Source organism: Musca domestica, unplaced genomic scaffold, assembly GCF_030504385.1.
Source record: "Musca domestica strain aabys unplaced genomic scaffold, Musca_domestica.polishedcontigs.V.1.1 29, whole genome shotgun sequence".
Classification (NCBI taxonomy): domain Eukaryota; kingdom Metazoa; phylum Arthropoda; class Insecta; order Diptera; family Muscidae; genus Musca; species Musca domestica.
In genome coordinates this window covers 8937335-8953112 of record NW_026712296.1, presented here as the reverse complement: position 1 = coordinate 8953112, position 15778 = coordinate 8937335, and the positions used below count along the sequence as shown (strand labels likewise).

General features: G+C 35.8%; 1 protein-coding gene across 1 annotated transcript in view; it reads left to right on the top strand.

Moving 5' to 3' along the window:
* LOC105261815 (homeobox protein caupolican-like) overlaps nucleotides 1–15778 on the top strand; it is a 196892-nt gene that overhangs the window by 84562 nt on the left and 96552 nt on the right. Inside the window, exon 4 of the mRNA XM_059124440.1 lies at nucleotides 3339–3448. Within this exon, the coding sequence (XP_058980423.1) occupies nucleotides 3339–3448 (110 nt within the window). The remainder of the gene's footprint in view (nucleotides 1–3338; nucleotides 3449–15778) is intronic.

Below are 15778 nucleotides of genomic sequence, written 5' to 3'. Positions count from 1 at the left end.
TTAATTTGTAATCAATCTTCACGAAATTTAGAATGGAGGTGGGGCTAGGACCAGAATAGAAGCCTATTGCTTGATGATCGCATAATGTTTAGGGGTTGAAATGGACCATAAACTTAAAAATTTCCTGATTTTGCAGTTGCTCTACAGGTCGCAATTCTAGATCAATCGACGCGGAAGTTAGTATGGCGCTAGAGTTTAGGGCTGGGCAGAAGTCTTCCAATTTTGGTGGTCATCGGGTAATATTTAGTGGGTGAAATAGACCATAAGATTTGTATTAAATAAAAGTCAAATTTTCCATTAAACCGCGAATATTTTTAATCCCCGCGAAATCACAAATAAACAAACGGGTCAATTCTGACCGTTACATAGATGCTAATAGTAAATATATCGGATATATATAGCGAAATATATACAATATGTATATATACAAAGGAAGAGGATATGAGCTAGAGTGCTTATATCTCAAGAATGGCTGGACCGATTTTGATAAATTTTGTCAATTCAGAATGCCCTCTTGGCATAAAAGAATAAGATCTATAAAAATCGCATAAAAAGTTGTCAATAATGGTGTTTTTATTTTTTCATATATTTTATGGCATGCGATTTTTTCAATTTGACATATAATATTGAAGTGTACATTTTGTAATATTTTTTCACTTTACAACACAGGTTGGGGTTACTTTATACAGATTGCAATTATCGCCCGTTCCTCACGAAAATTTTCACAAGGATAGAGCTAGGCTCAGTAGGGCTAGGCCTATTGTTTTCCGAGATGTCCGCAATATATTTAAGAGTTGAAATGGACCAAAAACGAAAAAATCAAACAATTGACAGAGAAGAATTCTTGCATTTTGGATGACCCTTGGATTATATTTAGCTGTAAAATGGACCACAACAACTAACAGCACGACGGAGTGCGTAAATATTGGGCAAATGTCCCAATGTAAGGGTAATATCTGGACAGCGCTCCGTGACATAATTTCAAAAGCGAAATCTTCCAAAATGGATGTGGACATAAAGGGGCTTCTAACATATTTTAGTGTTGTAGGATATCACATGGTCGGCCCCGCACGTCTGTAGCCTTTGCTTACTTGTTTTTCCTTATTATTTGCACAGATCAGTCTCTTTTCTGCAGTCAGGTCAAGTTCGAAGATGGCCTTATCGATGCACGATATCGTATAGCCCCATATAACGGTACCCCGATATATGGCATTTTGATGATTGTAGCTTAATTATACCCTCCACCTTGGAAAGGAGGGTATATTAACTTTGTCATTCCGTTTGTAACATCCTTAAATGTTCGTCTTAGACCCCATAAAGTATATATATTCGTAATCAGCATAAAACTCTAAGTCGATTTAACGATGTCCGTCTGTCTGTCCGTCTGTCTGTTGAAATCACGATACAGCCCACATTATTTGACGTAGAGCGCCAAAATTTAGCAGAGCTATTTGCATGAGATATATCGGTCCACGTTCTGGTATAGTCCCCATATAACGGTACCTACCGATATTCGGTATTTTGATGACTTATGCCACATTTTTTCACGGATTTGTCTGGAAATTGGTATTTGTAGGTCATAACGGGTCCCTGAGCCTGTGACAAAACATTGCATGTATAGGTCCACGTTGTGGTATAGCCCCAATATAAAGGTACCTCCCGATATTCGGTATTTTAGTTTTTTTTGCCACATTTTTTCACGGATTTGTCTAAAAATTGGTATTTGTGGGTCATAAAGGTTTCCAGCTCCGGTGGCGAAACATTGCATGTATGGGTCCATAATTTGGTATAGCCCCCATATAACGGTACCTCTCGATATTCGGTAATTTGCTGATTTTTGCAACCTTTTTTCGCGGATTTGTCTAAAAATTGGTATTTGTGGGTCATAATGGGTCCTAGTTTGTGTAGCGAAACATTGTAATTATAGGTCCACGTGTTGGTATAGCCCCCATATAACGGTACCTCCCGATATTCGGTAATTTGATGATTTTTGCCACATTTTTTCAAGGATTTGTCTGAAAATTGGTATTTGTTGGTCATAATGGGTTCCGGCTTCGGTGGCGAAACATTGCATGCATGGGTCCATGATTTGATATAGCCCCCATATAACGGTACATCCCGATATTCGGTATTTTGATGGTTTTTGCAACATTTTTTCACTGATTTGTCTAAAAATTGGTATTTGTGGGTCATAATTGGTCCTAGTTTGTGTAGCGAAACATTGTAATTATAGGTTCACGTTTTGGTGTAGCCCCCATATAACGGTACCTCCCGATATTCGGCATTTTAATGGTTTTTGCCACATTTCTTCTAATGTTTCTTTTACCCTAAGGTGGAGGGTATTAAAAGTTTGGCCAGGCCGAACTTAATGTTTTTTTACTTGTTTTTCAATGACATTTTTTAAAAATCCACACAAGTAGTTGCTTCCGAGTACTTTGCCCATGGAAGCGTATTGTCTACGATATCGTATATCCCAAACATAACGGTACCTCCCCATATTCGGTATTTTGATGATTTTAGCCACATTTTTCAATGGAATTGTTTACAAATCTTCACTAGAAGTTCTTTCTAAGCACTTTACGCCCTGGAAGAGAAATGTCTATATCGATCCACGATATCGTGTAGCCCACACACAACGGTACCCTCTGATATTCGATATTTTGACGATTATAGGGAAATTATTCACTCGATTTTTTTAAATTTTGTATTTAGAACTCGCGATGAGAACTACAGTCTATAACAGAAAATTGTCTATGCAGGTCCAGGTCTTCGTATGGGCTCCATTTAACAGTACCTCCCTATATTCGGTATTTTGGCGATTTTAGCGACTTAATTAATCTGAATTGTTTGAAATTTTGTACTTGAAGTTCCTAATAGATACTACAGCCTGTGACAGAAAATTGCGTATGCAGGTTCAAGTCTACGTATATCCCCTTATAACGGTACCTTCCTATATTGTGTATTTTTATGATTTTAGTTACATTTTCCCCGGATTTTTCATGTTTCGTATTTAGATATTGTTATGTCAAAAGTTGCCAATGCAGCTCCACGCCTTCGTATAGACCCCAATATAACAGCTATATTCGTTATTTTTAAGATTTTAACAGAACGTTTAACGGATTTTATTTATTTATTTTTTTTAAACTTTCCAAATTATTTCCAAGTGGTGGAGGGTATTCCAAGTTCGGCCCGGCTCACTGCTTTTTTACTTATTTCTACTAAACTAATTATGAAATCAATTCTCATTGGATATCGAATGCAACTACTACCAGAGTTACCATTTATTTATGCAAATTATAAAATAACAAATATTTATGATTGAATTCTATTTCTTACAGAATACCCCGTATGCCTTAAAAGATACTGCAAGCAGTACAGCGGCCTGGACATCAACAGCGTTACAACCCTCCAGTTATTATGCTTATGATCCAACGTTTGGTGCGTGCGGGTAAGTGAAAATGTAAGTTTAAATGGTGCGAAGAAATGTTCTGTACAAAAAGTAAATACGCTAAGTATATGCAAGATTTTGGTGGGGAAACATAGTTTTAAAATAATTAATTATATCCTTTAAAAATGCGGCGATTCAATTTCAATGTAAGGTTATATTGAGTATATGGTGCCATAAGTGATTTTTATACCCTCCACTTTACTATGGAGGGTATATGAAGTTTTTCATTCCGCTTTAACGCCTGGATCAGCGCAAAATTCTATGTCAATTTTGCGATGTCTTTCAGTCTGTCTCTCTTATGTAATCATGCTATCTTTCGAACAAATTAAGATAGAAAGCTAAAATTTTGCACATGTGAGTATTTTTCCAGTAGGTAGGTCAACGTTTTCATATAGCCCCCATATAACGGTGCCTGCCGATATTCGGTTGATAATTGTAGCAACATTATTCATCGCATTTGCTTCAAACTTCGTATTTGAAGTTCGGTATCGGTACTACAGCTACCATATAATGATTTTCATATAAGCGGTATTTTTCTACAGATTTTTATATCCTACACCACAAGGTGGTCAGGCTATTTGTCTTTGTGCATTTGTTTGTAACAGTCAAAAGGAAACGCTTTTGATGATCTGCATAGAATAACATTCTGAGTTAATTTATGCATGTCTGTCCGTTCGACATCCGTCCGTCTGTCCATGCATTTTTGTAAACAAAGTACAGGTCGCATTTATTGTCCGATCCAAATGAAATTTTGCACAAATCATTTGTTTGACTCAAGGACGACCCCTATTGAAATTGGATTTTATCGGTCCAAATTTTGACATAGCTCCCATATATATCTTCGTCCGATTTGCTTTTTATTTGGCACCAAACGTGTAATATATGGTTCAGATATAGGCATAGCTCCCATAATGGGAATTTAAACCAACATTGGAATATTTAGACCCTCGTATATGTGTTACATTATCTGAGAATACACTTTAATGTTATCAGAAATCGAGTGCTTAATATATGTGTATGGATTTATATAAACAATATTCTGAAACAGGGTGTAGAACTCGTTATGGACTCTAAATACCGAATTTGAAATTATTGCTTTAAAAAAGGTAGCTAAAAATGTCAAAATATCAAATATGGTGAGATACAATGGAAACGGAAACTCATCATCGAGCTTGACATGCCTGCAGACAAAAGACAACTCTATGCAAAATTTTTGCTTTCAATCACATGCCGAATTTGCCATTCACAGAATGGCTGCTGCTCAGTGTTATTAATACGAGATGTGAATATGTAAAATTTAATTAAAACAAGTAAGCAAAGGCTATAGTCGTGCGGGCCCGACCATGTGATACTCTGCAACACTACAATATGTTAGAAGCCCCTTTATGTTCGAATCCATTTTGGAAGATTTCGCTTTTGAAATCATGTCACGGTGCACTGCCCAGATATTACCCTTAGCATTATGACCAGAGACATTTGCCCGATATTTGAGCACTCTGTTGTGCTGTTAGTTGTTGTGGTCCATTTTACAGCTAAATGTAATCCAATTGTCATTCAAAATGCTAGAATTCTTCCCTGTCCTTAACTCTCTTCCCAGGCTTGTCGATTGACTTCAATTGTGTGATTAGGAATTTTTAGCCCTTCTGAGTCTAAACCTACACTTGTGAAAATTTTCGTGAGGATCGGACGATAATTGCAATCTGTGTATAATAACTCCAACCTGTGTTGTAAGGTGAAAAAATATTACAAAATTTATACTTGAATATTATAAATCAAATTGAAAAAATTGCATGCGATAAAAAATAATAAAAAATAACACTATGCATAAAAGAAGGGTTTATATTAGTCATATCTGAGCTCTATCTGAGATATCTGGTACAAAATATGGTTATGGTAGAGTGCATATTCCGAAAGTTGGAAATTTAAACACCAAATCGGATGAATAATATATATGGGAGCAAATTTGAAATTCTTGCTTCTATGCTATATTCGTTTAAAGTGCGAAAATCCATTTGGACTAATATTAGCCATTTGGTGCACAATAAGCCTAAAATCGGACGAAGATATATAGGGAAGCTATATCCAAATCTGATCCGATCTTGATAAAATTTGAATCTTGTATTGCTAGGCTGAATCTAATATCTGTTACCAAATTTCATTTTTATGGGGTGTATAATACGAAGGTAAGGGACTTAAACACCAAAATCGGATGAAACAGCTACAGCTATATCTGAACCGATTTTCACCAAATTCGAAGTACATGCTTGTAGGGTGAATTCGGTCGGATGTAGCGAAATTCACACCATTTGGACTGATATAAGCCATTTTTATGTGTTTTATTATTTTATGCCAAGAGGGCATTCTGAATTGTAAAAATTTGTCAAAATCGGTCCAGCCATTCTTGAGATATAAGCATTCTAGCTAACATTCCCTTTCTTTGTATATACACATTGTATGTATTTCGCCATATGTATCCCATATATTTACTCTCGACATCTACGCAACAGTCAGAATTGGCCTGTTCGTCTATTTGTGATTTCGCTGGGATTAAATATTCGCGGTTAAATGGAAAGTTTGACTTATAGTTAACACAAATGTTATGGTCTATTCTATCTATCTATCATCTCCCCCACTATATATTATCCGATGACCATAAATATTGGGAGACTTTGGCCCAGCCCTTAGCCCTAGCCATATGCTAACTTCCGCGTCGATTGGTCTATAATTGCGTAGTGAAGCTGCAAAGACCTGTACAGCAATTGCAACATCAGGAAATTTTTCTGTTTTTGGTCCATTTCAACACCTAAATATTATGCGATCATCTCAAAAAAATAATAGGCTTCTTTCTGGCCCTAGCCCCACTGGCGACCTGCAGTGATTACAAATTAATATGGATAGACGGACGGACGGACATACATAGCTAGATCGACTCAGCTCGGCGAGATAAGAAGATACATATATACTTTTCTATGTGGGAAACCAATATTTCTAGGTGTTACATAATTTTTGGCCCAATCAAAATTATAATACCCCCAACACATAGTGTTGTAGGGTATAAACATATATATATATATATATTAAAATCGGTTCATATTCATTATATTTAATTTTTTACCAACTTAAAGTGGTGTTGGGTATCAAATTGTTAGCCCCGCTCTACTTTATTTTTTTAAAACGGAAATCTTCCACAAATTAGACCATAATTTGATTTAGTATCCGTATAATAGTACAAGGTTTGAAAACGCATTTTATTTCGAATTGTCAAACTACATTACTTAACAGACACGTTTCAAATAAGTCACACCTGTCATTTGCCGAATTTCATGCAAATTATATGCGAAATTCCCGCAAATAAATGCAAGTGACTGCTTAACATTGTTTAAATCAGAAATTAATTAGCCCAAAATATTTTGATCAAAGCCGCCGAACCATATTTTAAAAATTATTATTATCTCTTTAAGCAATAATTCACCCATATAATATACGCCATTGTCTCTCGTTGGGTGTCACCTGTGACAGACCATAAAGTATACACAATATTGTTATTAAATTTTTTACGGATCCAAAAACAACACAATTTATGTCCGTTGATGCCGTCAAAGAAAGTTAACTTCAAAAACGGAATAGATCGTAAATTATCGTTTACCAATATAAATATGTATGCCCATGCGAGAGAATTGAATTTAAAATTCTGCAAATGGAATTTGTTGAAGTTTGGCATTTTTGCTCATATGCAAATAATTATAAAAATCGATATATGTAAATTTTTATTTATTGTGCTTTAAAGTACACCAACTCTCACACGGGCAGACTTGCGAATAAAATGCAAAATAAAGCAAACAGTGAGTGAGTATTCACACACACACATATACACATACCGCTGTCTGCATTGAAAATCAGCCAAGCCCGAAAAAAAGACCAGAATCCAATTGCATCTGATGCGTCAATTGTTAAAATATAAAAATAAAGAAGACAAAAAAACAACAATGACAACAAAAAATAACCAGATCAACTCATTGCAACGCCGTCTACCAACTTTGAATTGCCGTTGGCACGGTAGCATGAGTTCGGTGAGAATATTCCGAAAATCCCTTTAAAACAAAATGTTAAAAGGGAATTTAACAATATTATTAAAACCAAATGTCCAATAACAAAACAATGAAACTTCCATACAACGGCAATAACCTTTAAAATAAAGTGCACAAAAACAGCAGTGACAACAACTGCTAGCCGCCAACTGGCCAAGAGTAACATGAACTTTAGCCAAGTTTATAAATGGAGTTTATTTTGGGGTTGCAGTTACGGATGTTAAGGGTCATGACTGTGGTCATTGGTTAACAATGAAAGATTTTGTCTTACAACCACACATTGAAGTATTCTTTGCTATTTTAATTGTTGAAACTAAAAACAATTTAAATATGAACTTTTAAACAATGGAAAATTTATTTTGCGAGTGTTAGGTTTGATACCGTGCACCACTATGTTGTGAGGGTATTGTATTGTAAATTTGATTGGACGTTAAGCTTGTAACGCCTCGAAATATTAGTGGTTCGCCTGTTCATGTTAAATAGTTAACTACTTAGAGGGTGAAATGGATCATAATCTGTATAAAACCAGTAAAAAAAGTCCTAAAGTCGGGCGGGACCGATTTTATGATACCCTACACCACTTTGCTAATTTAGTTGAGCTCCACATAACAAGTAAAAGTTTTTATGGGAGAATTCAATCATACACCCTATGATTATAATTTAAAATTTAAAGGACTACATACGCCGAAGCCTTTGTATCTTTTAAATTCGGACTTGTATTGCCCATTTGGTGCAAAATTAATTCTAAATCAGATAAAGATATATATGGGAGCTAAACCCAAATCTGAACCGATCGCGATAAAATTTGGCAAAGATGTTTCTGAGCTGTATTTGATATATTTCCCTGAATATCGTTGTTACGGAGTGCATATTACGGCTGTGGGTAACAAATACAACAAATCGGATGAACAATATATATGGGAGCTATGGCTATATCTGGACCGATCTTCACCAAATTTTGCATATTACCTTCTAGACTCAATTCGGTCGTATGTGCCAAATTCCATCCCATTTGGGCAAATATTAGACGTTTGGTGCACAATAAAAGGTAAATCGGACGAAGTTATATATGGGAGCTATCCAAATCTGAACCGATCTCGATAAAATTTAGCAAATGTATTTCTGAGCTGCATTTGATATATTTCCCCAAATATTGTTGTTACAGAGTGCATATTACGGCTGCGGAGGACAAAAATAACAAATCGGATAAACAATATATATGGGAGCTATAGCTATATCTGAACCGATTTCCATCAAATTTGGCATGCTTATTTTTAGGCCTAATTTGGTTGTATGTGCAAAACTCCATACTATTCGGGCTGATATTACACGTTTGGTGCACAATAAAAGGCAAATCGGACGAAGATATATAAGGGAGCTATATCTAAATTTTTACCGATTATCTCCAATTTCAATAGGGTTCGTCCTTGGGCCAAACAAATGTTGTTTGGAAAATTTCATTTCAATCGGATAATAAATGCGACCTGCATTTTGTTCACAAAAATACATGGACAGACGGACGGACGGACTGACATGCATAAATCAACTCAGAAAATGATTCTATGCAGATCATCAAAAGGAACTATGGGTCTATCTCGTTTCCTTTTGCCTCTTACAAACAAATGCACAAAGACATAATACCCTGACCACCTTGTGGTGTAGGGTATAAAAATGCCAAAAAGTCCAATTAACGACGAATGGTTTAGCACTTTTGACCTTAACATTGGTAGTGATTTTGTAGATGTAGCAAAATGTATTGATTGATCTTAATTATAACCTACAACACTAGGTGATGTATAAGTTTGGTCTCTGGCATAGGATTTTATATATGGATGTACCTATCTAACCGAGCTGATGGAATATAGCTATGTGCATCCGTTCGTTCGTCTGTCCACGTTAAATTGTAACCAGTAAAGAAAGTCTTAAAGTCGGACGGGGTAGACTTTATGTTACTCTACACCACTTTGCATATTTAGTAGAGGTTCACATAACAAATAAACATCTTTGTGGGGATTAGTTATAATTTAAAGTCCAAGGGAACTAATTTATGAGAGGAATATCCTCCTCTCCGCATCGATTTCTACTAAATTTGGCGAGACGTTTGTTCCTTTTCAATTCGGGCTTGTATTATATACTTGGTTCCCCATTAACTTGAAATCGGATAAAGATATGTATGGGAACTATATCACAATCTGAATCGATCCCGATAACATTTGGCAAAGGTATTTCTGAGCTGCATTTGATATATTTCCCCTAATATCGTTACAACACAATCGCAACAAATCGCAATATCTATGGGAGCCATAGCTATATCTGAACCGATATTCACCAAATTTGACATATTCCATTTGGGCAAATATTACACGTTTGGTGCACAATTAAAGCCAAATCAGACAAATATATTTATGGGAGTTATATCCAAACCTAAACCGATCTCGATAAAATTTAGCAAAGGCATTTCTGAGCTGTGTTTGACATATTGCCTCAAATATTGTTGCTACTGAGTGCATATTACGGCTCCGGGGCACAAAAATAACAAATCGGATGAACACTACATTTAGGAGCTATAGCTATATTTCAACCGATATCGATCGAATTTGGCATACATATTTTTAGGCTTAATTCGGTCGTGTGTGCAAAATTCCATACAATTTGGGCTGATATTACACGTTTGATCCTCACGAAATTTTGCATGGAGGTGGGGTTAAGGTCAGAATAGAAGCCTTTTGCTTTTGGAGATGATCGTATCAACGATGTCCGTCTGTTAAAATCACGATACAGCCCATATTATTTGACTTAGATTCTCAAAATTTGGCAGAAGAGTTTCTATTGTATCTTGAATGGTTGGTATTGAAAATGAGATATATCGGTCCATGTTTTGGTATAATCGTATTATAAGGGTGCCTCCCGATATTCGGTATATTGATGATGGTACCTTCCGATATTCAGAACTTTCTTGATTTTTGCCACATTTTTCCACGTATTTGGATTTGTCATTCCGTTTGTAACATCCCTAAATATTCGTCGAAGACCCCATAAAGTACACATATTCATCTTCAGCATAAAATTCTAAGTCGATTTGCCGATGTCCATCTCCCTGACTGTCCATCTGTCTGACTGTCTGTTGAAATCACGATACAGCCCACATTATTTGACGCAGAGCGTCATTATAGCAGAACAATTTGTGTTGTGTCTAGGGGGGTTGGTATTGGATGAGATAAATCGGTTCGTTTTGGTATAGCCCCCATATAACGGTACCTTCCAATATTCGGTATTTTGATGATTTTTTTTCACATTTTTCCACAGATTTGTCTAAAAATTGGTATTTGTAGGTCGTAACAGTTTCTAGCTCGTGTGGCGAAACATTGTATGAATAGGTCCACGTTTTGGTATAGACCCCATAAAACGGTACCTTCCGATATTCGGTATTTTGATGATTTTTGTCACATTTTTCCACGCATTTGTCTAAAAATTGGTATATATAGGTCGTAACAGTTTCTAGCTCGTGTGGCGAAACATTGTATGTATAGGTCCACGTTTTGGTATAGACCCCATATAACGGTACCTTCCGATATTCGGTATTGTGATGATATTTGCCAATTTTTTTCACGGTTTTGTCTAAAAATTGGTATTTGTAGGCTATAATGGGTTCTAGCTTGTGTAGCGAAACATTGTATGTATAGGTCCACGTTTTTGTATAGCCCCATATAGCGGTACCTCCAGATATTCGATATTTTTATGATTTTTGCCAAATTTTTCTATGAATTTGTATTGGTATTTGTAGTTCATATTGGGTTCTAGTCCGGTGGCAGAACATTTAATATTTAGTTCCACGTTTTCCTATAGCGCACAAATAACGGTACCCACCGATATTCGGTATTTTGATAATTCTAATCACATTTACCCACATAATTGTTTCAAATTTGCTATTTTAGAAGAGGTTCCCATTTTTAAATATGGCCCCAAATAACGGCATCACTCACTTTTTGGTTTTTTGATAAGTTTAACTGCGTTATCCAAACGGTCTTCATAAATGAAACACGCTTGATTCAGATACTTTTATATAAAAATATTTCCTTCACCCTAGGTGGAGACTATTAAACGATAGGCCCGGCCGAATTTAATGTTTTTTTTACTTGTTTGACTATACATTACTGATAGCTCTTAAACTTCTATGTCAAGAAACATCAAATATGTTCTCTGTTTAAAGAGTACCTCTTCTTGGTATTTTACCTATCGGAAGTTTTCTTTCCAAGACGTTCTCTCGAAGGCCTTTAATCTAGGGATGACCTCCTTGCGATGTAGAAGCTAATTTAAATCACTCTCAAATTTTTCATTTAAAAAACAGGCTTCAATGTTTTATATCTAATGAATATTTCTTGAAGCTTTTCAGCCCACTGAATACTGGGTCAGATAGACCTACCTCTAGAAAAGTCCGGTCTCCATTTTGGATCTGTTTAAGCGTTATTTTTTTATTGAGGTATTCTAATTGCTTAAACCAATATGGAATTCCAGTATTTCCATCAGACAATCTTCAATAACACACCCCCGCTTAAATATGGATTTAAATTCAAACGTGAGCGGATAAAGTTTTGACTTATCATTTAACTGATGAAACTTCCGAAAAAGATAAATTTTTTAATTGAATGAAATTAAAGAATACTTTTAACTCATCAACCAAAGAAAGAATTAAAGGACTAAGAACTGAGACAAAGTCACCATTTGTCATTGGCGTTAGAAATGTAAGTCAAAGTTGTTAAAAAGCAAAGTGTGTTCAGACAAAGTAGAGGGGTTGGGCCAGAAACAAGTCAAAAGTTTAGGGAACTTTACCGTCTGTCACGGAGACAAAACAGAAGGCGATCCTGCTGTATTGTTTTGTGGTACTTAAAAATGTCTACGGCTTGACTTTGCTAAACGTTTCAGGACTAAGTGGTCACACTGCGGAGTGTAGTATGGGGGCAAACAACAAAATGACAACTCTGTGATTGTTTTGTTGCCAAACAATTTAAACAACTTTAAAATGGCCACTTTTGCTTTCTGACTCTTAGCTAGATTTGGTTTTACCGTAGTTGGGCTAAGACGTGTGCTTGTGTCTGTGTAAGGGAAATGTATTCTTATTTGGCTTAACACCACCCCCGACACAAGAATGCTTTTCATTATACCCTACACCACAAGGTGGTCAGGGTATTATGTCTTTGTGCATTTGTTTGTAACAGGCAAAAGGAAACGAGATAGACCCATAGTTCCTTTTGATGATCTGCATAGAATCACATTCTGAGTCGATTTATGCATGTCCGTCCGTCCGTCTGTCCATGTATTCTTGTAAACAAAGTACAGGTCGCATTTATTGCCCAAACCAGATGAAATTTTGCACAGATCATTTGTTTGGCCCAAGGACGAACCCTATTGAAATTGGAGATAATCGGTCAAAATTTAGATATAGCTCCCATATATATCTTCGTCCGATTTGCCTTTTATTGTGCACCAAACGTGTAATATCAGCCCGAATTGTATGGAATTTTGCACATACAACCAAATTAGGACTGAAAATAAGTATGCCAAATTTGATCGAAATCGGTTCAGATATAGCTATAGCTCCCATATATATTGTTCATCTGATTTGTTATTTTTGTCCACCGCTGCCGTAATATGCACTCTGCAACAACAATATTTAGGGAAATATATCAAATGCAGCTCAGAAATACATTTGCAAAATTTTATCGACATCGGTTCAGATTTGGATATAGCTCCCATATATAACTTCGGCCGATTTACCTTTTATTGTGCACCAAACGTCTAATATTTGTCCAGATGGGATGGAATTTGGCACATACGACCGAATTGAGTCTAGAAGCTAGTATGTCAAATTTGGTGAAGATCGGTTCCGATATAGCTATAGCCTCCATATATATTATTCATCCGATTTGTTATATTTTTTACCCACAACCGTAATATGCACTCCGTAACAACGATATTCAGGGAAATATATCAAATACAGCTCAGAAATATCTTTGCCAAATTTTATCGAGATCGGTTCAGATTTGGATATAGCTCCCATATATATATTTATCCGATTTCAAATTAATTGTGCACCAAATGGTCAATACAAGTCCGAATTTAAAATATACAAATGCTTCGGCATGTTTAGTCCTTTGAACTTTAAAATAATTATAATCATAGCGTGTATGATTAAATTCTCCCATAAAATCTTTTAATTGTTATGTGGAGCTCTACTAAATTAGCAAAGTGGTGTAGGGTATCATAAAGTCGGCCCCGCCCGACTTTAAGACTTTCTTTACTGGTTTTTTTCTTGGAGACATTTTTGTAATGTCTGGCAAAGTTTCTTTTGTTACTTACTTTTAGTTTGCCTTTTCTTACTGGAGGGTTTATTTGGTATCCTTGGCAGTTACAACCACTTTAATGTTAAGTTTACATTGTACATAAGGTTTATAGACAACATAAGTTTCTTACATTGCAACGTTCGCTTGATATTCCATTGAATTCTTGAGGGTGTAATGATATTTCTATTTTTGTTTTTCTGATGTCAAAGATACATGCCAAGAGCATCTTATTAAACCCATTGAAATCACTTGAGAATGAATAAAACAATTAAAAGGTGGGAAATAATATTAAATTTAAACATTCTATAATTACTGTACAAATATGACCAAAATATTAAATATCCTGTAATCCCCAAATAGAATGAAACACTTTAACGAGAGGGATGGCATTTTCTGTCATTGGCATCATGTTTTTCTCTTCTTTTGGCTTTGTCTACCAGCATCTGGGATTATCTCACGTCGCTTCGTTGGTTTCTTCTACATAGTATTGTATTTAGTTCAAAAGTTCGGAATTTTGCCAACAATTTAAGAAGTTGTGTTTTGTTGTCGTCTTTCCTGAATAGAGCTTGGGGATGCTGTGGCTCTTTTGCTTTGATTGCCACCACTTGACGATAGTGCAGCTTATTAAATAATGTCTAGGCGATATATTTAAAGACATTGATGAGGAGGGATTATATATATTTCAATACTAACTTGGATGAAAATACGGTTAATAAACAGATGAATTATACAGGTCTGATCTGATATAATGCCTAACAGACAAGTTGACATTTATGACTGACCCGACCAGCGATAAAAAAGCATTCATATTCTTAGCCGATTTATGCAAGTCATTCCGTCCGTCTGCCGGTCCATGTATTTTTGAAAAAAAATATTTATGACCGATCGAGATGATATTTTGCACAAATAATTTATTTTACCCAAGGACAAATCCTATTAAAATTTGAGATAATTGGTAAAAAATTAGAAATGGCTCCCTTATATATCTTCAACCGATTTTGGGTTAATTGTGCACCAAATGGCCAATATCAGTCCAAATTACCTGAATTTTAGCTCATTTAACCGAATTCGGTCCAGAAGCAAGTATATCAAATTTTGTAAAAATCGGTTGAGATTTTGTTATAGCCCCCATATATATGTTTCATCCGATTTGGGGTTTTAGGTTTCTCACATGCGTAATATGCACTCCACAAAAAAGAACTTTAGTACCAGATATCAGATACAGCTTAGAAATAAGTGCCTAAAATTTTGTCTAGATCGGTTCAGATTTGGATGTAGTTCCCATATATATATGATTTATCCGATTTGGTGTTAAAATCCCTCACATGCTTAATATGCTCTCCAAAACAATGAATTTGTAATGTATTTATGGCGATAATGGAAGCCTAATATTTTCGGAGATGGTCCCGAAATATTTAGATATCGAAATGTACCAAAAACATATTTGTATACCCACAACCATACAAAGTATGGAGGAATTTTGCGCGTTTGAAGCGTCAGTCCAAGCTGATTTTTACCATGAACCAATACACGCCACGCGACCGCTCTGAAATAGTTGAAATTTACAAGAAGTCAATTGTGAAAACTCAACGTGCTTTTAAAACATTAAAAAATGTGAGAAGTGCGCCTTCTAAGAACACCATTAAGAGTTTATACGAAAAATTTTCGACTGGTAAGGCTCTTTCTAATCTGAAGAGGCCATACAAAAGTCGACCAAGGTGATCGGCCGAGAATATCGCTGCGGTACGAGCCAGTGTTGAGAAGTCCCCAAGAACATCCCAAAAACGCCGTTCTCAGCAGTTGGGCATGGCTCGGTCCACTTTACAACGGATTTTTCGCATTGATTTGCATTTGTTCCCGTACAAAATTCAATTGACGCAAAGAATGTTGCCAGCTGACAA